We start from the raw sequence: 27,922 nt of genomic DNA, 5'->3' as shown, positions 1-27,922 counted from the left end.
CAAGGACGCCGAGAGGGAGAACACAGAATCACAGACCGCCCCCCCCACCATCCTGGCCCCTACCCCTGCCCCCTCAGTGGCAGCTTGGTCCCACGTGCTCTTGTCTCTCTGCGATGTTACTGCGGCTGGGACTTTTCGCGCTTCATCAGCACGCCTGAAGACACTCTGCACTCAAGGCTCTCTGCTGGGGGCACTGTCACTGGGGTGAATTTGAATATGTGAGGGCATGTTTGCTTCTCAGAATGACTGGGGGGTTTAATGGCATCCAGAGGAAGGGAGAGCCTGAAAGCCTGAACATCAGCACCATGGCGGGGAGCTCCAGCGGCCACCCCCCCAACCCCCCGCACGGTGTCACCACCTGCGGACACATCACATTTAGGAGGCCCAGCTGTCGGTCCCTGGAATCGCTGAGAACCTGGGGGACGGCGCTTCTCTGCTGCTTCTCTGCGTCTGCCTGCTCATCCTTCCTTCAAGATGTTTTTCTTAGGTGCTGTGTCCCCTTCCTTTTGAAATGACCTCACCAGAGGAAACCTCTCCCTGATACGTGAACAGAGACTTCCTCCTTTAAATTCTTTCTTGTGTGTATGCTCAGTCGCTAGTCATGTCCGACTCTTTGTGACCCCAGGGACTGTAGCCCGCCAGCTTCCTCTGTCCATGGGATTCTCCAGGCAAGAATACTAGAGTAGGTTGCCATTTCCTTCTCCAGGGGATCTCCGCGACCCAGGGGATCAAACCCATGTGTACTGCGTTGCAGGCAGATTCTTTACCACTGAGCCACTAGGGAAGCCCAAATTCCACTCTAGTGTGTATTTATTCTTCAGAATATTCTCTGCACCCTTCAGGCACTTGACAACAGAGACTATCCTGTTTAAGCCTCATGGATTGTTCTTCGGAGTCAAATCTGACTCCCCAGTTTTAAGCCCTGGAGGCAAGGCCAGTTTCCATTCTTCTAGGTGCAGGGCCGAGTGCTGTTCTTATGCACAGATAACGCTACAGTCTCAGTGGTCATCATCAGAATCATGAGTTTTGGTAAGTGGAATATCCTAGGCTTTCCAAACACTTTGTTTTCATAACAAATAGAATGAATAATGCAAGAGACATGGAGCTCTCAGTTCAGAAGTTCTGTTTGGGGACATTTTTCCCCATGACTGGGAGGAGCCTTCTTTGATGTAGTGCTAGACAGCGGGTCAGGCCAGGTGTGTGCACCACCCAGCAGAGGGCACCTCAGCCCATGTATATGTCACACTGGGAGTGCATATGAGGTTGAAATTCTCTGAGTTCCTGGGGATGGGGGGAAGTCTGGTTTGTAAGAAAAAACGAAACACCAGAAAGAATTGAAAACAGGATCTGAGAGACTGAATGACCCCTAGAGAATATCATTCTAGAAAGTCAAGTGCTAATGAATCAGGATCTTGGGATTCCATGAATGTTCCCCAACATGGAACATCTGAGAAATAGATTTACAGGGAAATAAATGGCAAGCTAAGTATTCTGCTAAATAAAGAAAGAAAATATGCTAACATATATGCATGTGTGGGCATGCCGGTGAGTTTGTCTCAATAACTTACAAATGTATGAGCTTACTATCTGGGGTCTGTGTATGCCCAGGAGCATCGACGTGAATAAAAAGAAAATGACGATGTTCTGGGGATGTCTTTGGAGTTTTATGCATCTATTTTGAAAAATATTGAAGAAAAATGTGGGCAGTTCATACAATAAACATTTCCGTGGTTGATGGGGACAATGTATATCATCCCTGGAGACCAGACTGTTGAAAAGTAAAATTACAGTTACTTTATAGGCTTTGCGAAATATAATCTCCTCTTTTTTTTTTCAGAAAACTGTTAGCAGTGTGTGTGTGCACAGAGCCTAGAATCAGTGTTTCTCTGGGAACGGAAGCAGACAGCTTACCAGCCAGTGTAGCGGGAGCCACCTGGGGGAGGGCACAAGAACGGGGTAGAGGACGTGACCTTCAGTGGAATCCAGAACTGAGACTCCTAAGGTCAAGAGGGCTGTGAGCGTCTCAAGAATCCACAAGCTATTTGAAGGAATGTCAACTTTCTCAGTGCACAGACCATCCAGATTTACTTAAAGGACACGGCGATTTTAAGAAGCTGCAAAACTCGAGGACAGCCAAGATTCTGACACGCGATGAAATTTGTTTGGCACCTGTGTTATTCCAAGCTACTAAAGTTAGCTGCACGTTTTAGTGTACATTCCTGTGAGTTTTAACATATGCTCGGACTCATGTACCCACCACCGCCAGAACTGGACACAATACATGGCGTGCATCATCTTGCCCTTTTGCAATCAAGCTCTTACCCTTCTCCCAACCTCTGCTGCTCAGACGCCACGAATTCTGTTCATCTGTTTTCAAGTTCACTGACGCTTGACTCTGTTATTTTCATTCCACTGTTGAGCTTATCCAGCGAATATCTGAAATTCAGTTCTAAATATTTTCATTTTTTTATTGTTTATGGCTTCTGGGTCTCTGTGGAAATTCTCTATTTTCATATTCCTTTTGAGAGGGCTACCTTTTACTTCATGGGACACAGTTATGCTAGCTGCTTTAAGTCTTTGATCATGGTAACATCTAGGTCTTCTCTGAGTGGGTTTCTGTTAACGGTCTTTTCCCTAGTGAATTGTTTAGCTTTGCCTTGTTCTTTGTGTGATTACTAATGGACTGTATCCTGCCCGTTTTGAATATTATGTTAGTAGACTCTCAATCTGGTTAAAATCCTTTGAGAATACACTGGGAGGTAGAATCGACCCAGTTTTAGCAGCCAACTAGACCAAAATCACTGCAGATGGTGACTGCAGCCATGAAATTAAAAGACGCTTACTCCTTGGAAGGAAAGTCATGACCAACCTAGATAGCATATTCAAAAGCAGAGACATTACTTTGCCAACAAAGGTCCATCTAGTCAAGGCTATGGTTTTTCCAGTGGTCATGTATGGATGTGAGAGTTGGACTGTGAAGAAAGCTGAGCACCAAAGAATTGATGCTTTTGAACTGTGGTGTTGGAGAAGACTCTTGAGAGTCCCTTGGACTGCAAGGAGATACAACCAGTCCATTCTAAAGATCAGTCCTGGGTGTTCTTTGGAAGGAATGATGCTAAAGCTGAAACTCCAATACTTTGGCCACCATGCGAAGAGTTGACTCACTGGAAAAGACCCTGATGCTGGGAAGGATTAGGGGCAGGAGGAGAAGGGGACAACAGAGAATGAGATGGCTGGATGGCATCACCGACTCGATGGACATGAGTTTGAGTGAACTCCAGGAGCTGGTGATGGACAGGGAGGCCTGGTATGCTGCAATTCATGGGGTCACAGAGTCTGACACGACTGAGTGACTGAACTGAACTGAGACCAGTTAGGCTTACACCACAGTCCTGGCCCTCCTGCTCCTGTGGCTCTAATATTCGTTCTGATTTCAAAGTGTTGACAGTGTTGGAAGATTGTTCTGCATTGGCCAGCCAGGACCCTGAGTGGAGGCATGAACCACAGTTTAGTTCTCAAAGCCCTTGGTGTGCTGTCCTGGGTGAGTTCCACACACAGTCAACGGTGAGCCTGAGATTGCTCACAAGCTTCATGTGAGCTCCCTTGTCTCTGAGATTTCCCCCCACAGGCTGGCTCCCTGGGTCCCCCTTCCTTGCCCGCAGCTTAGAAAGCAGAAGCCTTAGCTCCCATGAATGTCTCTCACTTCCTGTGACTGCAAGTCAAACTGCAGGGCAAAGCAGGGAAAGAGGAGAGAAAACTATAACTTAAATTCCTTCTGTTCTTCTGAACACAGTTCCCTTAGTATTCTCTTAGTACCGCGGGTCCCAAAGAAGGTCTGGCTTGTTTTGCTGTTTTGTCTTCAATTTTAGGTGGCCTCTGAGGTTGCCACCATTGCTTCTGGACTTTAGCTTCAGGACTGAGGTTTACCACAGGGCAAGGAGAGGGGGAAAAAGAACAAAACAAGTAACAAAAACAAAAAATAATGTCTCTCCATCTTGAAAGTTTTCCCTTTCCTTTCCTCAGACCAAAAAGCGAGGGTTTATCATGTTTTTTCCGTTAGCATCCTCTACGCAGTTTTAGATTCTGGCTGCTCTGAGTCAAGCCAAGAAAGAGGAAGAAAAATACCAAGAAATTTACCTCTGTGGTATTCTTCATACAAGTTTCGATTCTCCCCTTCATGTACCTTCTATTCTTTACTTTTCAGAGTCCTCAGGTTTTTAAAAATGTTTCTTTTCTAGTTGTAAGAAGCAGGAGAGATCAGGTGAAGTGTGTTTGTGTGTGTATGCTCAGTTACTTTAGTCGTGTGTGATTCTTTGCAACCCCACGGACTGTAGCCCACCAGGCTCCTCTGTCCATAGGATTCTCCAGGCAAGAATACTGGTGTGGGTTGCCATGTCCTACTCCAGGGAATCTTCCCAATCCAGGAATCAAATCCAATTTAATGTGATTTGAGTCTCTTAAGTCTCCTGCATTGACAGGCTGATTTTTTACTTCTAGCGCCGCCTGGGAAGCCCCAGGTAAAGTGTGTTTACTCCATCTTAACTGGAACTATGAACGCTGTCATAAGAATTGATGATACTAACAATAACTAATTAAATCAGTCCAGCTTTTTATTATCACTATGTTTGTGTGACTTTAAATGATATCTATGAACAGACATCCCCACCGCCCTGCCTTTGATAAACCATCAATGTAGGAAAATGGAAGCTGGGAATAATAGGAAAAGGGACTACAGAGTCAGGTATGTATGTCATACCCCTTCAATTATAGGGGAGGCACAGGGTTTAAAAAGATGCAGTCCAGAATTTCCTTGGCAGAGCAAGGATACGAAAAAAGAATCAAATACACTGTAGCCTCCAGTGGACACGACCTGTCTGTAGGGGAATCCACTCCCCCAGACCCAGGATATCAGTGGTGAGAGGCAAATCTCCCAGAAGAGCGGAGGAAGTCAGGGATTGTGCTAAGCAGGTCCAGTGTGCAGAAGGAAGGGTCTGAAAGAGTGTGGAGGTGCAGCAGAGGAAGCAGTTTAGGAAACAGCGTGGCCTAGGGACAACAGGGAACAGGAGGCAGCTGGAGAGGTCAGACACTTCCATCAGGAGACATGCGCGTCAGGGGCCAGGGGACTGCAGCTCACGGCCAAGTCCCGTCTACCTACTGTTTTTTGTGTGCCCTGCAAGAATGTCTTCTTATGTTTTTAAATAGCTGAATGTCCATCAAAAGAAGAGGAATCGTTTGTGACACAGTAAGATGATGTGACATGAAAATGTTGTGCATAATCCACTTTGCTGGAATCCTCTCCTTCTGGCTCTTTCTTGTGGCTTCTTTTGAGTGACAGTGTCAGAGTTCAGAAGTCCCTGCACAGATAGTATGGCCTCAAATATTTGGGAGGTCTCAAATATTTGCCACATGGTCAAAAAAAGTGTGCTGACCCTGTTCTAGAGGCTCGGTGATGATGAGAGCCTCACAGAGAAGGGAGGTTCCTTGGGCTGATGCTGGGGTCTTCAAGGCATCACAGAACACTCAGGTGAGGTCTGGGAGTCAGCTGTGCCCACAGGCTTCATACAAACCTGGCTATGGCCAAGTCCTCCCATGGGGCTGGCAGTGGCTTTGAGCTCTGATGAGAACAGAGCAGTTGTGGGGGCGAGCTTCTGATTTACCTGAACTACTGAGTGACTGTCTCCAGCAGACACCTTTGGTTCTCCCTGCTTTCTCTGTTTAACGTGTTATTTTATCATCTGCTTATGCTCTGTCTCTCTCTGCCCCTTTCTTCACCAGTTGCTGACTTCACTGGTTGATCCACGAGCTCCCATCCACCCCTCCCCTGCACCATGGAAGGTGCCAGCTGTCAGGTCGCAGATGTGGTCTGCTGAAGAAGAGAATTAGAACAGAAAGAAAGAATAACTTGTTGTCCCCCAGTTATAGGTGTTAGATTTTTCACTTCAAGGACCAATGTCATTAAACAAAAGTATTCCTCTATCCCAGATCTTGGGGTTGTGGGAAAGGAAAAGAGTGACTAGGTTGGAAAGAAACCAGAGGGGTGGGAGTTAACGCCATCTAAGCAGAGCAGCTGAGGAGAGGCAGAGAGGGAAAGAACTCAGCGGCCTCAGGGCAGGTAGAGCACAGGGCTCCAGAGGAGGAAGGGGCTTGGGGAGGTCACGTGCATCTCTGTGCACTATAGGTGTCAACCGCCGTGAAGCAGGTGCCGAGGTGTCTCAGGGAGGTTTTGATGCGCCAGCATGGTTTTGCCCTATTAGGTCAAGTTCAAGTTCAAGCCCTTGCTTGCATCCACATCCCGGTTGCCAGCTTCCATTCCTTGCCTAGAGCTCTCATCATCGTGCCTGTTAGTGTTTCTGCTGTGGAGGCTGCCGGTGTCTCTGCAGAGGCCCGTTTTGTGTGGACGGTAGCACTTTTTCCCTGCCTGCCCATCCCAGGAAGGTAGAGAGCCTAGTCACGTTCCGTGCAATCATTCCACTGCTAATTGCATATAGACAGAGCTGAATCACCAAGCTGATTCCACTCAGGAAAAAATGCAACCCAATTGATGATGCCATAAGAAGACTCTCTGAGACACTTCTGATTAGACACTTCTGAAACCCGCTGCATCCTAACTCATTCAGAGGAAGCAGGGGCCTTAGCTACAAGAGCTTTTAATGAGGGGTATTTGTGGAGATGGACAAACCAAGCTCTTTTCTTATTCACTCCAGGTCTAGCTTGATGGAGGCTTTTTAGTTCCCCCTTAGGAAATGTGCAATAAAATTATTTAACCTTAGGAGATTAGGACACATAAAGGACACTCTTTATGTGTCCAGTTCTGTATCAAAAGAAATAATAAATTTAAAAGATATCTGCTGGTTTCTTAAAAGTCACCAAAGAAGGTTTGAATAGTTCATTACAAGAGCCAGACTAGTCACCGGAATTATAGTCAGTTATTTCATTCATTCAGTCTTGACCATATAATCATTCGATGACTTCTGTGTGTTCAATGCTGCTATACATATTGGAGCTAAAGATAAATAAAATACCCTTCTGTCTTATAAATTTGAGGGGGGTAAACACATGCAATTACATAACAATGCACTGTGATTGGTGCAACACTGGAAGCAAATAAATGAATAAATAAATAAACTGTAGAGAGGAGGTAAGGAATTTTGATTGCAAGAAAGGGTTCCCAAAGGAGTGATATCTAAGATGGTTTTGAAGGCGAAAAGGGAGAGGATGCAAAGCACGGATGAACAGCTCAGTTTGTAGGAACTTCATGGTACATCTAGTGGGTGGGGGGAGAAAGGAGCTGGAACAGAAGACTCTAAAGACATGGATGAGAGCCAGCTCAGAAAGAGCAGTGGAGCAGGACAAGGGGTTAAGATTGGGGGAGGTGAGTTTTGTTTTTTTGTGTGTGTTGTAATCATTTGGGGATCAATACTAAATACCTGGAGGAAGGGGTAACAGTGGTGAAGGGGTTGTAATAATCCAGAGTAGGTAACTGGGATTGAATTAACACAGTTAACAGTATGAGAGAAAGAAGAAAATGGATTTGTTGATGGGAGGGAAGGAATGAGTGAAAAAGTAGGAATCAAATGTGACTCTATTTTATCCTGGGAGACTGGGGAGGAAGCCCCACCACCAGCAGAGATTAGCAGATGCTGGGTGAGAGCAGGTTTGAGGGGTGAGATGATGGTTCAGCCCGGGGTATCTGAGAGGCACATGAGGGGCGTTTCCCTGGCAGTTTCAGAGACAAAAGTCAGCAGATCGTCCTGGGATGCTGACATGGACATGGAAATTGGGAGTAGAGCTGGTCATTTAAACTGTAGACATGGGATTCAGAGTATACATTGACCAAGGGGACGAGATAGAGGAGAGCTGAGGAGGGGGGCACTTGAAAGATGCCATCAAATTGCCAAATTGCTCCTAGAATCTGTTCCTTCTGACTCTTTTAGATCCTCCTTTTGTGAAGGATCTAAAAACAATTTGCTCAAGTTCTCTCATACAATTCTCAGACCCAACCTAGGAAGGAGGAATAAAAGCATTTCCACATGTCACTAACAAGGGAACTGGGGCTCAGCAGTTTACTCAAGGCTGCGTAATTCCTAAGAGAAAGAGCCATAATGAGGGCTCAGAAGCACCGAGTTTGTTCTGACAAATCATGGTCGTCTTGTTTTCTTACATTGCGCTCCATCCACACGCAGGTGTGCACGCCTGTGTTTAGATTTTGTGTGAGATGAAGAGAGATGGAAGGAAACCTTAGCAGTGGAGCTGATGAAAGAGTAAATGAGCTCCTCTTTTTCCTGCACCTCTCTTCACTTCTGCGTGACGGGATTGAAGGCCCACCTGTGTGTGGAGTTCCACTCAGAGCTGAGGAGGGAGGCGGTCCCAGACAGCCAGGCAGGGTCGTGCACGCATCTCAGCCAGTGTGATTCGGTAGCAGGCAGATTTGGTGGTGGGTAGATTTTGAGAACTATTTGCAAAGATTATTATGTTATGTTAAATATGTTCAAAAGTGATACTGAAAGTGGCTAAGTCATGTCCAAGTCTTTGCAACCCCATGGACCACATAGTCCGTGGAATTCTTCAGGCCAAGATACTGGAATGGATAGCCATTCCCTCCTCCAGGGGATCCTCGAAACCCAGGGATCGAACCCAGGTCTCCCACATTGCAGGCTGATTCTTACCAGCTGAGCCACCAGGGAAGCCCTAAATATGTTCAAAGGCTATAATCAAATTTAGTATAAACAAAGGTTTTCACCATGCCTCCCTTTCTCCCTGGACCCAAATAATCCTACATCCTCAGGCTTCCTCTTATCCTGGTGGGTGGCCTGTGTCCCCATCTCCTCCCTGGGCCAACTGGAAGTGCAAGCTGGCATTTCCAGCTCCAGCATTGATGACCCTTGCAGCTTTCTCTCAGGATCCGATCTGAATTTATTCATTAGATTATTTTAACTATAGATCTGATCCCATCCTGGGCTTTCTTCTCTCTCCCTTCCCCGAAGCGGGCATGTTTTCACAGTCTGTTTGCTTGGTACGTCACCAATGCTCCCTCCATGTCCAGCAGGCCTCTCGTTGGCCTCCAGTGGTCGTGGGTCTCAGGGAGAAAACAGATCCCCACCCACTACACTGCGTTCCTCCTACGTCTGGGTGGGAGGAAAATTCCTCTTGTTTAGTGAACAAAGCACCGCTCAGATCTGCATGCCTATTCTTCAAAAGGATGATTTATAAGTTACTTCACTTTCCATCCTCTACAAAATATTTAACATATACACAAGGCTGTGCTTTACTCCTAGAGTTATTCCTTTTTCCGATCATCAGTTATATTTTAAAGAGTTTTCTCATTTTTCTTTGTAAGACTGGGGATTGATAGAGACTTGGTTCCGTGCAGTCACTGTTAGATGAACCGCAGGACCATAGAGGGGGCAATATGAATCTTTCTGGGTCCTGTGCTCCTTTTAGACCCCTCTTCAGAAAGAAATAGAATCTCTTGTTAAAACACACATACACACATGCAGAGGCTTACGTGTATGATGTCATTTCCTTAGCTTCAGAAACCCCTAGGGTTGGAGTTCTAGTTTTAAGATAAAAAATCCTGCTCTTAATCCAGAAACCATCATCATGGCTAAAGCACAGACACCCCTGCTTTCCCAAGGCAACTCAGGACCGAGTGGCTACAGTGACGCCCTGCAAGTGGACTTCTGACCATTTGTGTGCATAATAGAGCCCGGAACCTTAACCCATTAAGAATCTTTTTTAAAAAATCCATTAAATTAATCTGGACAAGGGTTTTCAAAGCAACTTCAAATTCCGCAGCCCTCATTCCTGGCTTATATCTCTAGGGATTTAGAAAAAGAACGCAAACAGCCGACGTTCGAGGTAATACGACACTGCGGAGTTCTATATTTATCCCCTATCAATGTCTTTCAGATCAAATTGGCTGAGTTTACAAATCAAAAGCTGATTCCTTCATTTATTTTATTTATTTATTTATTTTTTTTTAGCAGCCATCAGCTGCACCATTGCAAACATCCAGGTTCCAGACATCAAGCTGCAAACTCTAAACCTCCAGCTGTATGTTTTCTGACTTTGAAACCATCCCCCATAATAGAGGGTCTGCATGCAAACCTGAGCTAGGGGTCCTCGTGAAAAGGCAGGCAGCAGAGGGACACAGAACCCCAAGAGCCCAGCCGGCTGCTGGAGCTGGGTCTGCAAAAACAGCTTGTTGTTGAGAGAAGGGATGGGCCTCGGAGATACATGGGACCTGGTGTGGTGGAATGCAAAGGGGTCATTTTCATATAATTGTGCTTTGGTTGTAGCTCCTCCTTAATACAAATGTAAAGATGATTCCCAGAAAGAGTCCCACTTTAAAAATTAAGGGAATCCTCTTTTCTTTTTATATATCCATAAAATATATTTCATGTATGCATATTCATATGTTTTCACAAGCATACATTTGGTTTCAACTGTCACATGTGTTCTTAATATATGTCAGGATCTATGCAAGTGTTTTGCTTTTATCTTTATCTCTAGATAGGTAGGTATGCAGATAGATTGATAGATATATAGATGATAGATATGGTGTTAGATGGATGATACATAGATAAGTAGATAGATTGATAGGTTGATAGGGTGATAGGCATGCAATTTACAGTTGAATCAATTTATGTAAATTTAATTGGATTCTAATTACGTCTTTGTGATGGAATCAGCCTAATAGGCTAGTTTGAAGGTTGGGGGGACTCCCTCGTCTGTGTGGGGACGCTGTGAGAAATGATGAGGTGTTTCCCAGGTCTACGAGAGGTCCGCCAGCGGTGGTGACGACTCTGAGCCTGGCAGACGGGCACGGGCAGGGACTGCAGCTCCTTCTCCCCAGTACCCAATGCGGATGCGTTTAGGGAGGGTTCCTTTCCTGTAATGGGAGCCAGAGACTCAGGAAAACTCATCCCACCCCACTCCCCAGCACTGGGCCCTATGTTTGATGCATAACATTCTCATCAACGGTTTGAAGCTGTACCTCAATGCAAGAGCAGGAAGAATCCAGAACTTTTCTCTGAAGAGATATTTGACATTCACTCATTCTTAGAGAGACTGTTTAGACTCTCCATTCTACCAGCCAGGCTATCTGCATCCAAAGAAAAGTTCAAGAAAAATACATACGTGGGTGTGTGTGTGCGTGTGCACATGTACACATGCTCAGTCATGTTTGACTCTTCGTGACCCCAAGGACTGAGCCACGCCAGGCTTCTCTGTCCATGGGATTTTCCAGGCAAGAGCACTGAAGTGGGTTGCCATTTCCTCCTCCAAGGGATCTTTCCAACCCAGGAGGATTGAACCCATGTCTCCTATATTAGCAGGTAGGTTCTTTACCACTGAGCCACCTGGGAAGCTTCTAATGTGTGCGTGTGTGTGTATGTATGTATGTATACACATGTTGGTGGGGGGGCAGCACTTCTCAGGTGGCTATGTGGGTAATCTCCAACATGGTAATTGCCAGTGCAGGAGATTTAAGAGATGCGGGTTTGATCCCTAGGTTGGGAAAATGACCTGGAGAAGGAAATGGCAGTCCACTCCAGTATTCTTACCTGGAGAATCCCATGGCCTGAGGAGCCTGGCAGGCTTTAGTCCATAGGGTGGCAAAGAGTAGGATACGCCTGAAGCAACTTAGCACGCACCCATGTGTATATATGTATGTTCTTGTATTCTTAGCTGTGAAATTAGAGACATTTCTCAAGCCCCGAGTTGGTCTCACATGGGCTATACAGCTGCACCTGCCTTCTTAGAAGAAAGGATCCCCAGGAATTGTAACCTTTGTAAATAAATCAATCAAGACTTTGGTTTTCTAAATCAAAATCTCCTAATTTAAGAGAACAAGAGTAGAACTTTCCAGTCCCAGGATCTGTGGTGCATCATTTGTAAAGTTATTATGATTCAGTCCCCCTGGAAAAGCAGAGGTCTGGTCATTCTTTCATTTTCTCATTGAGATGCTCCTGTATCAAGGACCTGGAGTATTCCAATATGCTCATGTCAGTTGTGGGTTAGTATGGGTAATCACGAGAGCTGCTGGTTGGTCAGAGGTTACCGTGTGCTGAGTACTTGACTATACTTATTGAATACTCACAACCACCCTATACGGTGGTGTCATTTTCTCATTTTAAAGAAGAGGAATCAGAAGAATGGAGAGTGAGCCATCAGCTAGGATGACCTCAGGGGCCAATGTGCAAACATGGGAACTCACCCCTGCCCACAGTGCGGCGGAGGCCAGTGGGGCTAAGACCTGAGATCAATGCTTCAACCATTTTGCTCCAGCTGAATACCAGTCCCTCGGAAGCTCTCCTGTGTCTATTACTCAGCAGTAACAAACATTGCATTAATATTTAGAAATGACTTTTGACACTGGTCATCTCGCCCTGTCACAGCAGATGTGGCTTTTGTCTGGAGCCCACGAGCCCCCAGCCTAATCCCACAGCCCCAGGATTCCCCCAGCGCCAGGTTAAGATGGCCCTGAGGGCCCATCTCCATGCCTAGAGACCCCAGCTTTACCTCTTGTTAGTCCTCGGAGGCCCCCTCCACGCAGCCCCCCACCACTGCCTCTTCAGGCTGAGGTAGAGTGAGGGTCTGCTATAGGGGTTCTTGGCTGAAGCCTGGGAGACCCAGGCTGCTCTGAGTTCTCAGCAAGAGTGGCGGAGAGGGTTGAGGAGGCTTCCTTGCTGCATCGGCAGCTGCTGACTCTGGATCACACAGCAGCCTCGCCCACCTCTAATGTCTTCCCTGAACACATCTTCTCTAGTTCCGCCCTTGCCACTTCCTCCTTCAGATCTCAGACAAGCCCTCTGGCTTTTGAGGGCTGCTGTTGAGGGTACCAACCATGCTTCTATCACCACGTGTTTGCAGACCAGACCTCCCAGCACCTGAGCAAAACCATGGCTTCCTCCATCAAAGCACAAAACTTCCCATGCTGCTCAGCTCAAAATCAAGACACCTTGGAGGGACACCCTCTTACCTGTCCTGTAAAGAGCTCTCCCCAAAGCCCAGTCGGCATTGAACAGGAACTTCCTGATGCAAATCAAAAGGCAGGAGGGAACCAGAGTCTAGAGGACTAGTTTAGGACTAGACGAATCTTCCCAGGTGGGCTTTCCCTGGTGGCTTAGCTGGTAAAGCATCTGCCTGCAATGCAGGAGACCTAGGATCAAGCCCTGGGTTGGGAAGATCCCCTTGAGAAGGGAACGGCTACCCACTCCAGTATTCTGGTCTGAAGAATTCCAGGTACTGTGTAGTCCATGGGGTCACAAAGAGTCGGACATGATTGAGTGACATTCACTTTCAGACAATCTAGAGGATGAATCTAGGACTAGACAAGTCTAGGACTAGATTAGTCACAGAATTTGAGATAATTTTTTAAACGATTCCAAATTTGGAATTCTAGAACCCTATGCTTTTTTTTCTCTTAGTTTCTGAGGTCCAGTGATTTTTTATTTCAACTTATATTTATGCCATAAAAATATTAAGCAAGGAGACAGCTGTGCCTTCTTCTCCTCTCCAATAGCTGCAGCTGTTCTTGACAAGTGTTTCTCGGGTGAGATAAAAATGATAACCATGGCTATTATTATTTTCAGTTATACAGATTTCAAAGCCCAATCTATGAACTCGGAAACTTGGGGTTTCTTTTCCAAAGGAATATTACTTACACAGGGCAGTTTTTGTCCTTCTGTGGGTTATAAACTTCTGAGCTTAAGTCCTCCGAAGAGTATGAAGCTTCTTCGGAGCTTCAGGAAATGAAATCCAACTTGCTTCCTTTCCCTACTTGGATTGTCAGAGTCCACTTAATGAAATAGTTCTGTTCCTGAAAAGTTAGTTGCAAAACAAATTCTGTTAGATAAATCACATTGCCTCATTGATCTCCATTTTTAAATAAAGGATGCATTCCCCAAGGAAATAACTGGCCCCAAGATTAAATATAAATTATACTAAACCCTCGATAAAACTTTTAAAATCACATATTTAAAGAAAGGCTATTGTTAGAATACTAGAGGGTGATGATATTTTTTAAAGTCAGGAAGTACAAATACTTTTCCAGGAACAGTTACCAAAGGTGGTGCTGTTTGGGAACAGAGTGAATGGATAAGGGCGATATGATACATATATACCTTGGAATATTATTCAGCCATAAAAAGGAGCAAAATTGAGTCATTTGTAGAGATGTGGACGGACCTAGAGACTGCCATACAAAGTGAAGCCAGTCAGAAAGAGAAAAGCAGGTATTGTATATTAATGCATATAGGTGGAAACTAGAAAAAGGGTACAGATGAACCTACTTTTAGGACAGAAATAGAAACCCAAATGTTGAGAACAGACTTATAGACACAGTGGGGGCAGGGGAGGACGGGATGAATCGGGAAAGTCGTGTTGACATACACACACTACCATGTGTAAAATAAGTAGCCAGTGGAAGGCTGCTGCACAGCACAGGGAGCTCAGCGCGGCGCTCGGCGATGACCTCAAGGGCTGGGGTAGGGGAAGGGTGGCAGGGAGGCTCCAGAGGGAACGGATATATGCGTGCTTAAAGCTGATTCCTGGGCCAGGAAGATCCCCTGGTGAAGGGATAGGCTATCCATTCCAGTATTCTTGGGCTTCCCTGGTGGTTCAGATAGATGGTAAAAATCCACCACCTGTGATGTGGGAGACCCAGGTTCGATCCCTGCATTGGGAAGGTCCCCTGAAGCAGAGTATGGCAACCCATTCTAGTACGGGAATCCCCATGGACAGAGGAGCCTGGTGGGCTACAGTCCACGGGGTCACAAAGAGTCGGAATGGATTGAGCGAGGAAGCACAGCACAGCATAGCTGATTCACGTTGTGTACGGGAAAACCAACGCAACATTATAAAACAATTATTCTCCAATTAAAATAAAATTAATAACATAGAAGCAATAAATAAAAAGAAAAAAGAGGTTGACAAACTTCCAATTATGTAAACTACGTCTTGAGTGCCTTGAAAGCCAGAAATGCCCAAGACATAGTCCCTGCTGTTAAAGAGCTTCAATTACATGGGAAATAAAGCCAGTGCACAAGGCATAAAACCACCATTAGAAAACACTCATAGCTGCGGGATTAATAGGTGTGGGCGCCATCCTGTGACCTAGTGTGCTGCCTCTGTCCACATGTGTGATCCTGGACTCGTCTGAGCTTCAGTTCCCCACATGAAAAATATAGGACTGACCTAGATCCCTAATTCCCAAAGTTGAGTATACATGAGAGTTTTTAGAACTCCTCATCCCAGGAGATCCTGATTCATTAGGTATGACTGGCAACTAAAATTCTCTATTCAAACAATGATTCTATGCAATTCTATTGACATCAGCCTCTGTCCTGCCTCTGTGGATCTGTTTTCTTTTTGTCTCCAATATTTTTATAAGTTCTCCATTTGAGCGACAAAGCACTGATCATTTCATAGCCAGAATACAGATGCTATTAAAGGAAAACTTTCCTTGAATCATTAACTCTATAAATTCAGATTTCAGTTAATTTTTTTTCTTTTCTGTTTGCTTGTTTAAGTAGTACTGATGGTTACCTCATTTCTGGTGATTCAGAGTTTTATTTGTTATCTATGTATATGTATGTATGTTTAGTCGCTAAGTCATCTCTGACTCTTTGCGACCCCATGGACTGTAGCCCGTCAGGCTCCTCTGTCCATTGGATTTCCAGGTAAGAATACTGGAGTGGGTTTGGCATTTCCTTCTCCAGGGCATCTTCCTGGAACAGGGATCAAATCTGTGTCCTCTGCATCGGCATGCAGGTTCTTTACCACCGAGCCACCTGGGAAACCCATATATGTATGTATACACTAGCTTTCTCTCTGGTTTTGATATTTTTGCTTCTAATTGAGAAAAAGTATATGAGGAGAAAGGTGAAAAATATGACAATGAAAGCTAAAATGTGTAAAGCATTTTAATCTATACATATTAATTTTCACATACCTTACCCAATGTAATTAGGAAGTGTAGGGACTTCTGCTTTATTGATTATGCCAAAGCCTTTGACTGTGTAGATCACAGCAAACTGTGGACAATTCTTCAAGAGATGGGGATACCAGAGCACCTTACCTGCCTCCTGAGAAATCTTTATGTAGGTCAGGAAGTAACAGTTAAAACTAGACATGGAACAACAGACTGGATCCAAATCGGGAAAGGAGTACATCAAGGCTGTATATTGTCACCCTGCTTATTTAACTTACATGAAGAGTACATCATGCGAAATGCCGAGTTGGATGAAGCACAAGCTGGAATCAAGATTGCTGGGAGAAATATCAATAACTTCAGATACACGGATGACACCACCCTTATGGCAGAAATTGAAGAGGAATTGAAGAGACTCTTGATGAAAGTGAAAGAGGAGAGTGAAAAGCTGGTTTAAAACACAACATTCAAAAAACCAAGATCATGGCATCCAGTCCTGTCACTTCATGGCAAATAGATGCGAAACAATGGAAATGGTAACAGACTTTATTGTCTTGGGCTCCAAAATCACTGAAGATGGTGACTTCAGCCATGAAATTAAAGGACACTTGCTCCTTGGAAGAAAAGCTACGGCCAAACTGGATAGCATATTAAAAAGCAGAGATATTACTTTGCCAATAAAGGTCTGTCTAGTAAAGGCTATATTTTTTCCAGTAGTCACGTATGGATGTGAGAGTTGGACTATAAAGAAAGCTGAGCACCAAAGAATTGATGATTTCAAACTGTGGTGTTGAAGAAGACTCTTGAGAGACCCTTGGACTGCAAGGAGATCCAGCCAGTCCATCCTGAAGGAGATCAGTCCTGCATTTTCATTGGAAGGACTGATGCTGAAGCTGAAACTCCAATACTTTGGCCACCTGATTCGAAGAAGTGACTCATTGGAAAAGACCCTGATGCTTGGAAAGATGGAAGGCAGGAAGAGAAGGGGAACAACAGAAGATGAGATGGTTGGATGGCATCACTGAGTCGATGGACATGAGTTTGAGCAGGCTCCGGGAGTTGGTGATGGACAGGGAAGCCTGGTATGCTACAGTCCGTGGGGTCACAAAGAGTCGGACACAACTAAGCAATTGAACTGAACTGAACTGTAGGGACTTCGCTGGCAATCCAGTGGTTAAGACTTTGCCTTCTGTTGCAGAGTCGTCCAGTGCATGTGGTGTGGGTTCAATCACTGGTCAGGGAGTTAATATCCCACATGCCTCAAGGCCAAAAAGCCAAAACAGGCAAGGGAAACAATACTGTAACAAATTAAATGACTGTACTTTTTCTCTAATTCTCCATTTGTTCTAGAGAACACAGGTTAGTCAAATTAAGCTTCCTTGGTTTTTGCAGGATGACGTTAGTGTAATTCTCTTCCTCCAGTAATACAGATGTAGATCAGTAGGAAACATACACTTTGCCCAAATCTTAAACTACCCAGCTTCCTTCCCTACATAAAATTGCCTGATATTAATATTGTAAATTTCACATAAAATAGCACAATGTTCCCACAAAAAACTTGAGAATTAATATATTTTTTTTACTATGATTGCCTTAATATTTACATACTTGCATTTCACCCTATGGCAATATCCCCCTCTCTGCCTCAACTTCTCCATTTGGATGTTCCTATAGCAAGTTCCTATAACAATGTAGGAGACCTGGGTTCGATCCCTGGGTGGGGAAGATCCCCTGGAGAAGGAAATGGCAACTCACTCCAGTATTCATGCCTGGAAAATCCCATGGCCCAAGGAGCCTGGTGGGCTACAGTCCATGGGGTTACAAAGAGTCGGACACGACTGACTGACTTCATACTTCATACATAACAAGTTCATCGGAGTTTGGTTCCTGTATGTCTTACTGTGGTCGCACAAGAACCTGTTTGATTGGTAGAATTAAACCAGATGCGTGATCTGTGGTTGGAGAGAACAAGGGACCCGAGAACCCTGAGTCATTTTGTTTCCTTGCTTTGATGGTGTCATCGCAGCCTCCCAGGAGATCTGAGGTCCTACCAGCCACTGTCCTGACACTGGAGCTCAATCCAGAAACAGCTCACCAGAGCTAATTTATTTCCTAATGCTACAGCACTGTTAATTTATAAATTACACTGGTAATTCGAGCTATTATTAATTTCAGATGGTGTAGGGCAAGCCTAATTAAAATATGACACCAATTGCCACACATATGTACCAAGGACCACCATTTAAAATTAATGGGAATATTAAGTGTGACACGAGTGTCCGCGATGCTCTGCACAGTAATTACAGCATCTAGCGGGGAAGATCTGACACGTGTAGGCTCACGGTGGGTGCAAGTAAACAACCATGACGTAAAAGGGAGCGAGAGCTCTCCATTCAAGCCTCTTCTCCGCATTTCCTCCACCCTTCATCAGTTTGGGGTTAGTGCTCTTTCCCCTGAAGATGCTTAGGGAGCAGTGACAGACAGTTAAGGCCACTGTGACAATTAAGGCCACTGTGCTTACCGGTGGGGACCATGAGTCTCTATGGGCTAATGTTGACTGTCGTCTCAGACTCTGGACTTTGGGGCCCTGCCTGCTACTTTCAGCGTGTTCTTGGTTCTTCCCGTGGATTTATTAACACTTGCTTGCCTGCTGTGATAGATGCTGTCCGCAAGCAATACAGGCAGGGGAGCTCCTGTACGTGTATACCACAGGTTTCTTAGGGCAGAAAGACACCTGGGGGATGCTCAAGTTGGACTAGGTCTGGATGATGACAGACTTATCAAGACCCAGGAGTGCTGGCCCCTCTGGGCAGGCAGTGGTTCTTCTGTGTACGAGAGTTGTTTTCTTCTGTGTCATTGTCATCACTCTTGCTATTAACCGTTATAAAAATGGTGATCTTAGCAATGTCACTTAACAAATACAAGCATTGTTTACATGTTACTGTTGTTCAGGCGCCCAGTCATGTCCGACTCTCTGTGACCCCATGAACTGCACCACGCCAGGCCTCCCTGTCCATCACCAGCTCCCGGAGTTTGCCCAAGTTCATATCCATTGCATCGGTGATGCCATCCAGCCATCTCATCCTCTGATGCCCTCTTCTCCTTATTTACATACCATGCACATAATTCTTTGTATGACATCAGTTTCTTTTTATTGTCATATTTATTTTCTGCATCACAGATACAGGCAGCATTATGGAGAGGTTTTATGCCCTGGGGGAAGGACTGTGCATCTTCCCTCCCCCTCAGAATGGGCCCCCCCACACTGTGTTAACAGCCCTGATCCTCTGAGTCTGGACCTCCAGGAAAATCATAGGATAACTGTATAGTGCTTTCAAAGTGGGTTTCAAAGTGCTTTCATGTAATCGGCTTATCATTTGTTCCTCCAGACATCCCGGTGTGCTCTGTGATGACCTAGAGGGGTCATCCTAGGTCATCCCCCATCCCTAGAGGGGTGGGATGGGGGTGCCTATCTCAGACCCAGAGCCTGACTGCTTGGTGAGATTCGGGGAGGGTGAACATTGACATTATTCATCACTTACTGAGGACCAGCAATTCTCCAGACTCTGTGCTTGGTCCGGGTGGGAGCATTGTACCTGGTCTGCTGGGGAACCGAGGACAAGCTAGTGATGTAAGAGGCAGAAGGGAGGCGGGCGGGGGAACTGGCGTCCGTCCTGAGAATCTGAACTGAGAATAAGCACAGCGCTCTGCAGATGTAGCTGCTCCACACTTGGTTTGCTAAGTTTGTGCCTTCAGTGTTTTTCCTCCTATTTCCTCACCCCTTCTCCTGCAGCTGTGGGCTTTGTGAGTGAAGACGAATACCTGGAAATCCAGGGCATCACCCGGGAGCAGTCGGGGTACTATGAGTGCAGCGCCTCCAACGACGTGGCAGCCCCGGTGGTGCGGAGAGTCAAGGTCACCGTGAACTGTAAGTAGTCTCAGGCGCGCCCACCCGGCACCTTCGGGAGGTGCTGCCCTCCTGGCCACAGAGAGAGCTGGACCACAGTGCCAGCCGTGACTCGGGGCGGGAAATGGGGCAGCCTCGCTGTCCATTTTCTGCTTTCAAGAGCAACAGTTCTAAACTCTTAAAGAAAATAAATGGGTGCTGAAAGTAATTTTATATAATCCAAAACTTGACTTAGAGTCCTAAAAGATCATTACATGGCATTCAATGCATAATTTATACAAGCTTGTCTTTGAATCCCAATTTTTACTCATAATGTCACCAAGCTTCTCATTCTCTGGACAGTCATCTCCTTAATAGGGAGCAAAAATAAAAAGCACATGTATGGAAGAAATATTATAACTTATGTTTATGGTATACTTATGTTATCTTATCCTCTTCTAGTTATGTATGTTGATTGACATGGTATTCATTCACAATTGAACTATAAATAGATAAACCTACACATATCCAATATGAGAGGGTATATCTCATACCTATGTTTTGCTAATAGAGGTGCTGCTTCTGCTGCTAAGTCGCTTCAGTTGTGTCCGACTCTGTGCGACCACAGAGACGGCAGCCCACCAGGCTCCCCCGTCCCTGGGATTCTCCAGGCAAGAACACTGGAGTGGGTTGCTATGAACCCCAAAAGCTGGAGGCCACTTCTCTGGACTCCTCCTCTTCCTTCACCAACCCAATTCTCTCTGACATTGATGCTGCTTAATGTCCCTGCTCCCTCATGCATTCTCTCTAGGTTCCGTTAGGTCCCCTGACTCAGGTCTCTAGGACATCCGGAAAGTTTTCCCAGCTGTGCTGATTTCAGATGTTCTTAGGACAGAATAGAACCCAAGAGTCAAACCAGCAGACGAGAAGAGTTTCTCCTTCCAAACTTGGGTGGGGTTGGACATAGAGAAAGAATACCTTGGTGTGATGTTTACTCCTTCTTTACTTTAATATGTTGATTCATGTCACATTCTGAGCCTAATTAACACAAAGCACCTGAAGAATCAAGGAAACAGGTGAAGCAATCATGCCATTTTTGTGCCCTACCCCAATTTCTGTTTAAAGTGACATAATTCACAGTTAATAAAGATTAACCTAAACAGTAAGGAGATGTAAGAGAAGGGGAAAACCTATGTAGGGAAATAAGAGAAGTCTATGGGTAAATCAGCCCATGGTGTTTTTAGCCTGAGGTGGTCAGATGCGGGTCCAGGATTTGGCTTTGAGGTGCAAAAGCAAAGAGAGGAAACATCATTGGGTTTGAGGTTTATGTCCATAAAATAAAAGTGAATTTGTCGCTTGGGAGAAGCACTGCTTTTTTCTGGTGCTGAGACTTGAAAAATAATTTCACTTGAAGGTCTCTATAAATAGAGCACGACAAGCATCACTTGAAATGGCCATGCAATGGCTGGCTGTGGCTCCTTTCCATAACGCATTTCATGCAACTGTCGGCATGACAGGGGTGGTTTGGCAAAGACTCGGGATGAAAGCAGCCGGAGTACTTAAGTAAAGTTGTTCTGGCTGTGTTCATGGGTCCGGGAAGAACACCTCCAAGAATGACAGATCTGTGTATCCCCCAGGCAATTCTCCATGACTATTATTTCTTGCAACTGAGTTTTCGATGGGAACTGAATAGCTCAAGCTTATATACTCTGGCATAAACCTGGTGTGCAGAACATCTATAGGGCTAGATTAAAGGTACTGTCAAGCCATGGGGCATGTGGTGGATGGCGTTGGCTATCTCCTGTGAAAGTGGAAAAGTGTAAACGGGAAATAGGCCTAGATGTCTGCTCATCCCACTGGCGTCCAGAGGGGAACGGAGGCAGTGCACGCGAGCCTTTCCCTGGTGATGCGGGATGGCTTCATTCTCCGGCACTCCGTGGAGACCAGAGTTAGAGTGGGGCCTGGAGAACACAGCAAAGGGGGCATTAAAGATGCTGTCGAATGTCCTCTCTTTGTAGATCCTCCATACATTTCAGAAGCTAAGGGGACCGGCGTGCCTGTGGGACAGAAGGGGACCCTGCAGTGCGAAGCCTCCGCGGTTCCCTCGGCGGAATTCCAGTGGTACAAGGACGACAAAAGGTAAGACTCCCTTCCCCTCTCCCTCCCCCAAGAAGGAGGAAGCTCTTCCAGGCCCCTGGTTCCACACGGACGCAAATGGATTCCTGCAAAGTCCTCTCTCGAACTCCTCCTGCCTATGAAGGAGAAACAGAACCCAGACCAGTCTCGTCTTGACGTGAATGAACTTCAGCTGTGTTTGTAATGCTGCCATGCAGAACTATCACTAGCCAGTCAACGAGCCTAAGAAAAACTATTCTTTAGGAAAATGAACTGTCAAAGGAAAGACCACCAGGAGCCCTGGAAAGCCTGTGAATTTTTTATAGGCCTGGGAAATAAGTGTTCTGCCTGCAGCTATTTTTAACACATTCTCAGGCTTGCATTAAGGCGTCAGGAGTGCTCCCGGTGCTGAGTTAGCTGCGGCCGAGGACTCGGGTTCCATTCCAGATGCGCTCAGTGGTGGTGCAGGGACGTGTCCGTGACCCGACTTGGCGCTCCTTTGCACAGAGCTTGCACTCTCATGGCAGGAGAAAAGACAAGGGCCTCCCCGTCCCCTCCTATTGTCGCAGCTGCCATCTGGATGTTTGCCGTGATTCACTGAAGTTTGTCACCGCGAGGAGTTATCAAATGGCACGTTAGCACAGGGTTCAGCAGCTCCGAAAGCCAGGCAATTACTGCCATCAAAGAGCTATTTTAAGGTGGATGAACAGCAATTGATGGGCAAGAGCTGTCCACGGTCAGAACCCAACCTGGTGAAGATGGGAGGGGGCAGTGCAGGGTCCTGAGGTGTATGTGGGGTATGGGAGGGAGAAGGACTGACGAGCCTGAGAAGCTGAGGGAAAAAGCCACAAAACGGGCAACTTTGGGAAGGAGAGAGGGTGAGCAACTCCAGGGCAAGACGCAGATTGAGAGCGACCCAGCTGCTGCCCGCAGGACTCAACATCCCCAGTGGCTGGGGCTCTTTACTCAAGAGGCCAGTGTTCACGGCAACACTAGGTACAGTAGCCAAGACGTGCCCACTGACAGATGAATGGATAAAGAAGATGTGGTACGTATATACAATGGAATATTAGCCAGCCATAAAACAGCATGAAATAATGCCATTTACAGCAACTTGGATGGACCTGGAGGTTATCATAGTGAGTGAAGTGAAACAAAAAGACAAATACCATATGCTATCACTTATATATGGGATCTAAAATATGACAAATGAACTTATTTACAAGATAGAAACAAACTCGCAGACATAGAAATCAAACGTTGTTATCACAGGGGGAAGGGAGGAAGGGAGATAAATTAGGAGTTTGGGATTCACAGATACACATTGCTGTTGCTGCTGCTGCTGCTGCTGCTAAGTCACTCAGTCGTGTCCAACTCTTAGCGACCCCATGGACGGCAGCCCACCAGGCTCCCCCGTCCCTGGGATTCTCCAGGCAAGAACACTGGAGTGGGTTGCCATTTCCTTCTCCAATGCATGAAAGGGAAAAGTGAGAGTGAAGTCGCTCAGTCGTGTGTGACTCTTAGCGACCCCATAGACTGCAGCCCACCAGGCTCCTCTGTCCATCGGATTCTCCAGGCAGGAGTACTGGAGTGGGGTGCCATTGCCTTCTCCGACACACTACTGTTAAATATATATAAAAGAGATTCAACAAGGGAAGGACCTGCTGTATAATAGTACAGGGAACTATATTCAACATTTGGTAATAACCTATAAGAGGAGAGAATCTGCAAAAGAATATATATATATATGTGTGTGTGTGTATGAATGTATAACTAACTCACTTTGCAGTACACTTGAAGTTAACATGATGCTGTAAATCAACTATACTTCAATAAAAAATAAAGTTAGGGCCTTCCCTGGTGGTCCAGTGGTTAGGACTCTGCTTCCACTGCAGGGTGTGCAGAGTTGACCCCTAGTCTGGGAATTAACATCCCGCGTGCCACATGGGGCAGCCAGATTTTTTTTTTTTTTTACTTTACAATATTGTATTGGTTTGGCCAGTCAGCACCAAGAACCCCTCTAGTCTCTAACTTTGTTTACAACCAAGTCACTTAGTCAGAAGTTCCACTGTGGCTCATTATAATCCTTCCAAGTGAGAAGCACTACTTTTTGTTCTTAAGTGCCAATTCTGGCAGCAACTTGGGTGCACCGTTTTCATCTAGCCCATTTTGTATATGTATGTACTGAGACAGATTGAGTAAAAGCAGACTCAGAAAGAGATTAGAAGAAATAACTGGCTTTTCCCCTTGTTCCCAAAAATTCATAATTAAGCAGAAGGGAATGGTATTTTCCCAATAAATAAACATGGGTATCTTTCTTCAAAATCCTGCTTCATTTCTCCATCCATTTTATCTTTTCTTTTATACTAAGAATAAAACTGAGACGTGAAAGTCCAATATCAGAAAACATAGCAAAAAAACAGAAATCGGTTGAGCTCCAGGGTAAATTCCTGAACTTTCAATGGTTCAGATCTTCAAGGAAATTAATCAGCTACATCCTGTTTTTCTAATCCTTGATGGGATGAAAATGCAAGCAAAATGTGGAGGAAACAAAATCTTAAAAGACGTGGAGGAAAGATTAGCCCTTAGGCAGAAGTGGCCAATGGTGGGCATATGAAGGGCGAGCTCAGCTCTGCACAGCTGCTGTATCACAGGGAGGGGGCTGCGGGCTTCACCTAGGACAAGAGAGCCCGACTGACAGCATCTCCATGGGCAGGGGGCTTTCAGAGCCCTGGGCTCAGGCAGCTCTGAGTCCTCTGTCTGAGCCCTTCTCCAGGCAGCTCCTTTTCTCTCCTTTAGTTGATTCTGCTCAGTTTTTCTATTTGTTCTTCATTTATTTACCCCCTACCCCATGTTCTCCCATTGAATGGAGGTGTCTGTCCTCTGGACACCAGGCTCTTGAAGAGCATCTCTGCCTCTGAACTCTTGTCACTGCCTGTCCTTCCTGGACCACTGGCAGGTCACTCCTCCCGGGAGGTCTCCCAGGGAAGATGGCCCCCACTAGAGGGAAGGCCACCTCTGCTGCTGCTGCTGCTAAGTCACTTCAGTGGTGTCCGACTCTGTGCGACCCCATAGACGGCAGCCCACCAGGCTCCCCTGTCCCTGGGATTCTCCAGGCAAGAACACTGGAGTGGGTTGCCATTTCCTTCTCCAATGCATGAAAGTGAAAAGTGAAAAGTGAAAGTGAAGTTGCTCAGTCATTTCCGACTCTTATCAACCCCATGGACTGCAGCCTATCAGGCTCCTCTGTCCGTGGGATTTTCCAGGCAAGAGTACTGGAGTGGAGTGCCAAGGCCACCTCTAACCTAACTGATATCCCAGGTGACATGAGCGGATTTCTGAGACCAATCAAAGTAAAGGAGTCATTGTAATGGAGACAGGCAGTTTTCTCAGAATGTAGGGTAGACGTCTCTCTTGACTGCGTTCTAGTCACTCAGTGCCCGCCACCACCGTGTGTGCCATGGATCAAAGGGAGAGGAAAGGGAACCCTGTCCTTAATAAGGACCACTCATCTGTAGGGACTTGAATTCTTGAAAAGCATGAAGAAGCTGAAGCCTGGTAGTGATACTGAACTGGCCTCTGTACCCTGACACCAGATTGACTGTCTCAGAGACAGAGTTTTGGGTGAAGAGAATAGCTTTATTGCTTTGCCAGGAAAAGGGGGTCACAGTGGGTTCATGCCCTCAAAACTTTGTGTCCCAACCTGGAGGGGATAATGGGGAGTTTTATAGTAATGGTTCCGAGAGGAGGGTGGGATCAGCTAGTGGACATTCTTCTGATTGGCTGATGGTGAGATAATCAGGGATCAGCAACATTGACATTTTGTACTTGTGGGCAGTTTGTAGTTAACTTTTCCCACCTGGTGGTGGTTTCAACATCTGCTAAACAACTCAAAGATATTATGTGTACGCCTTAAAGGGGAGAGGAGGGCATAGCAACCCACTCCAGTATTCTTGCCCGGAGAATTCCATGGCCAGAGGAGCCTGGCAGGCTACAGTTCACGGGGTCACAGAGTTGGACACAACTGAAGCAACTTAGCACGCACACATCCCTTAACAGCCTCCCCAGTGGCCTTGAAGGGGAAACAAGACCCTGTCCCAAGGCTGTCCCATTGCTTCTTGGCTGCTTCTCCCCGTCTGGCATGCCGTCCCTTCCCTAATTAGCAAGTGTTTGAACCTGCCCTTTGCAACTCAGGGAAGGCTAGGAGGCTGAATGAAACCTATTTCCTACAAACTAGAAAACTGAGGATACAGAAAGGCTTTGTGCACCAGAGCTCCACAGGGTCCTGCTCAGTTTCAGCACACCTGTCTCAGCATATCTGTCTCAGTTTCAGACACCTCCATTCTGCCATTGCGTGGAGGCGTCTGTCCTCTGTGGCACGTGGAACTGTGTGACCACACGGAGCATCAACCCAGAAGCTGCAAAATGCTGCCGAATACCACTGCCCGCCCTGCTCTGCTTTTAGCTAAAGACATTTCAGAGCTGTCAGCAAAGCCTGCTTTCTGGGCAAGTGTCTCTCCCCACTGCAGAGCTGAAATCTAATTCACAGCTTGGTCCCGATGTGACGACTTCCTCCCCAGCCCAGGGCTGGCTTCACAATGGCAAAAGGGATCAATAAGGTTGAGGAACGCAGAGAAGCCTCTGGCAGGTGGGCTGCAGAGCCTCCTGTGGACAGCATCCCCTGCAGGACAGCAACAGAACAAGCTGGAGATAGAACGGTGGCTTCTGGCTGCACAGCCAGACACCTCACTCCTTTCGGACTGTGCTCCCATTATAACAAAGTACGTGGACCCGGGCTGGTTCGCTGTCCCGCGTGTGGGAGAGATAAAAGCACCCAGATGAACATCTACAGGATGGAAAGCAGCACAGTTTCCACAGCCCTGCTCTGACTTCCCTGGAGACAGACGCTGGGTTGGGACAGAGGCCCGAATCCTGGTCTTCTCATCACAGCGGTCACAAGTCTTGGCGACGGAGAGAACCGTCCATTCGTCCTGCAGAGAGGACACCTTCAGAGAATGATACAGCAGCTGATGTCGCTGCCAAAACTGTCCTGTGGCCCAGGGGCAGGAAGGAGTTTGCAATGTCTCACTCCATGGAAATATATTATTTTGAATAACATTTTATGGTTTACAAAGCATTTTTTCATCATTGCCCTGCTGGGCTTTACTTTCTATTTCTGCCTGGAATATTGTCTTTCTCGGTTTGATGACTCCAGTACCAACCATTTGCCTCAATTTCTGCCCTGCGAACCCATTCCAACATGTGTCCACCTTGACATATTGTCCTGTCCACATGTCCTGCTCCAGCCAGGCCCTACACAGGCAGCCGAGCTTTTGGGATCACTCCCTGAGATCCTCCATTTAGAAGGATGGTTGTCCCCACTGGTGGTTATCTTTCCTGTAGCATAGACAGCTCCTAGGCAAGGAAGACAAATTATTTCAGGGAAACTAACAGTTTGGCTTAAAGCCTGTTCTCCGAAATAGGACATCCCAGCGGTTTTTACAAAGATGAGCGCTGGTCTCATGATTTCCATGAAGACATGCAGGTTCAATAGGAATTGCTCCTAACAGCCTCCAAAGAAGGAGAAGGTGGCCCCACCCACCACCGAAGCAGTTTTTCCTGTCCCTCTCTGTCTGCCCCGTAATAGTGTCTGCATTTGTAACAAGTGTGTCTGGCTGTCCTCCCCACCTCTCTCCCTGGCTTTTATCAGTGGGCCCCAGCCACTGGTCTCAGCCCTTAAGGCACGCTGGACTCCATGACGGGGTAAGACAGCCAGCGAGGTGGTCCTGGCCACCTGAGACCACATGCTCGGGCTTCTGTAATCACTCCCAGGATGAGATGCTCAAGTGCAATGGACACCCAGGCCCATCAGGGTCCCCTAGTGTGAAAACAGTCCCTGATTCTTTTATCCTGATCAGGGCCCAAGATAAATGACTCTCTGCAGAATGTCTCAAGTTCTTAAGGGACAGTGTTACTACCAGGTGCAT

At 46.2% G+C, this 27,922-nt stretch overlaps 1 protein-coding gene across 2 annotated transcripts in view; it reads left to right on the top strand.

The window, feature by feature from the left end:
* The window catches only part of NTM (neurotrimin), a 422,112-nt gene that overhangs the window by 378,735 nt on the left and 15,455 nt on the right, over positions 1-27,922 (top strand). For both annotated transcript variants that reach the window (XM_010844696.1, XM_010844695.1), the window contains exons 4-5: positions 19,728-19,862; positions 21,839-21,959. In XM_010844696.1, the coding sequence (XP_010842998.1) occupies positions 19,728-19,862; positions 21,839-21,959 (256 nt within the window). The remainder of the gene's footprint in view (positions 1-19,727; positions 19,863-21,838; positions 21,960-27,922) is intronic.

The sequence above is a fragment of the Bison bison genome, unplaced genomic scaffold (genome assembly GCF_000754665.1).
Source record: "Bison bison bison isolate TAMUID 2011002044 unplaced genomic scaffold, Bison_UMD1.0 scf7180017864205, whole genome shotgun sequence".
NCBI classification, from domain to species: Eukaryota; Metazoa; Chordata; class Mammalia; order Artiodactyla; family Bovidae; genus Bison; species Bison bison.
Note: the sequence above shows the minus strand (reverse complement) of the source record. Positions and strands in the feature narration are given on the sequence as shown.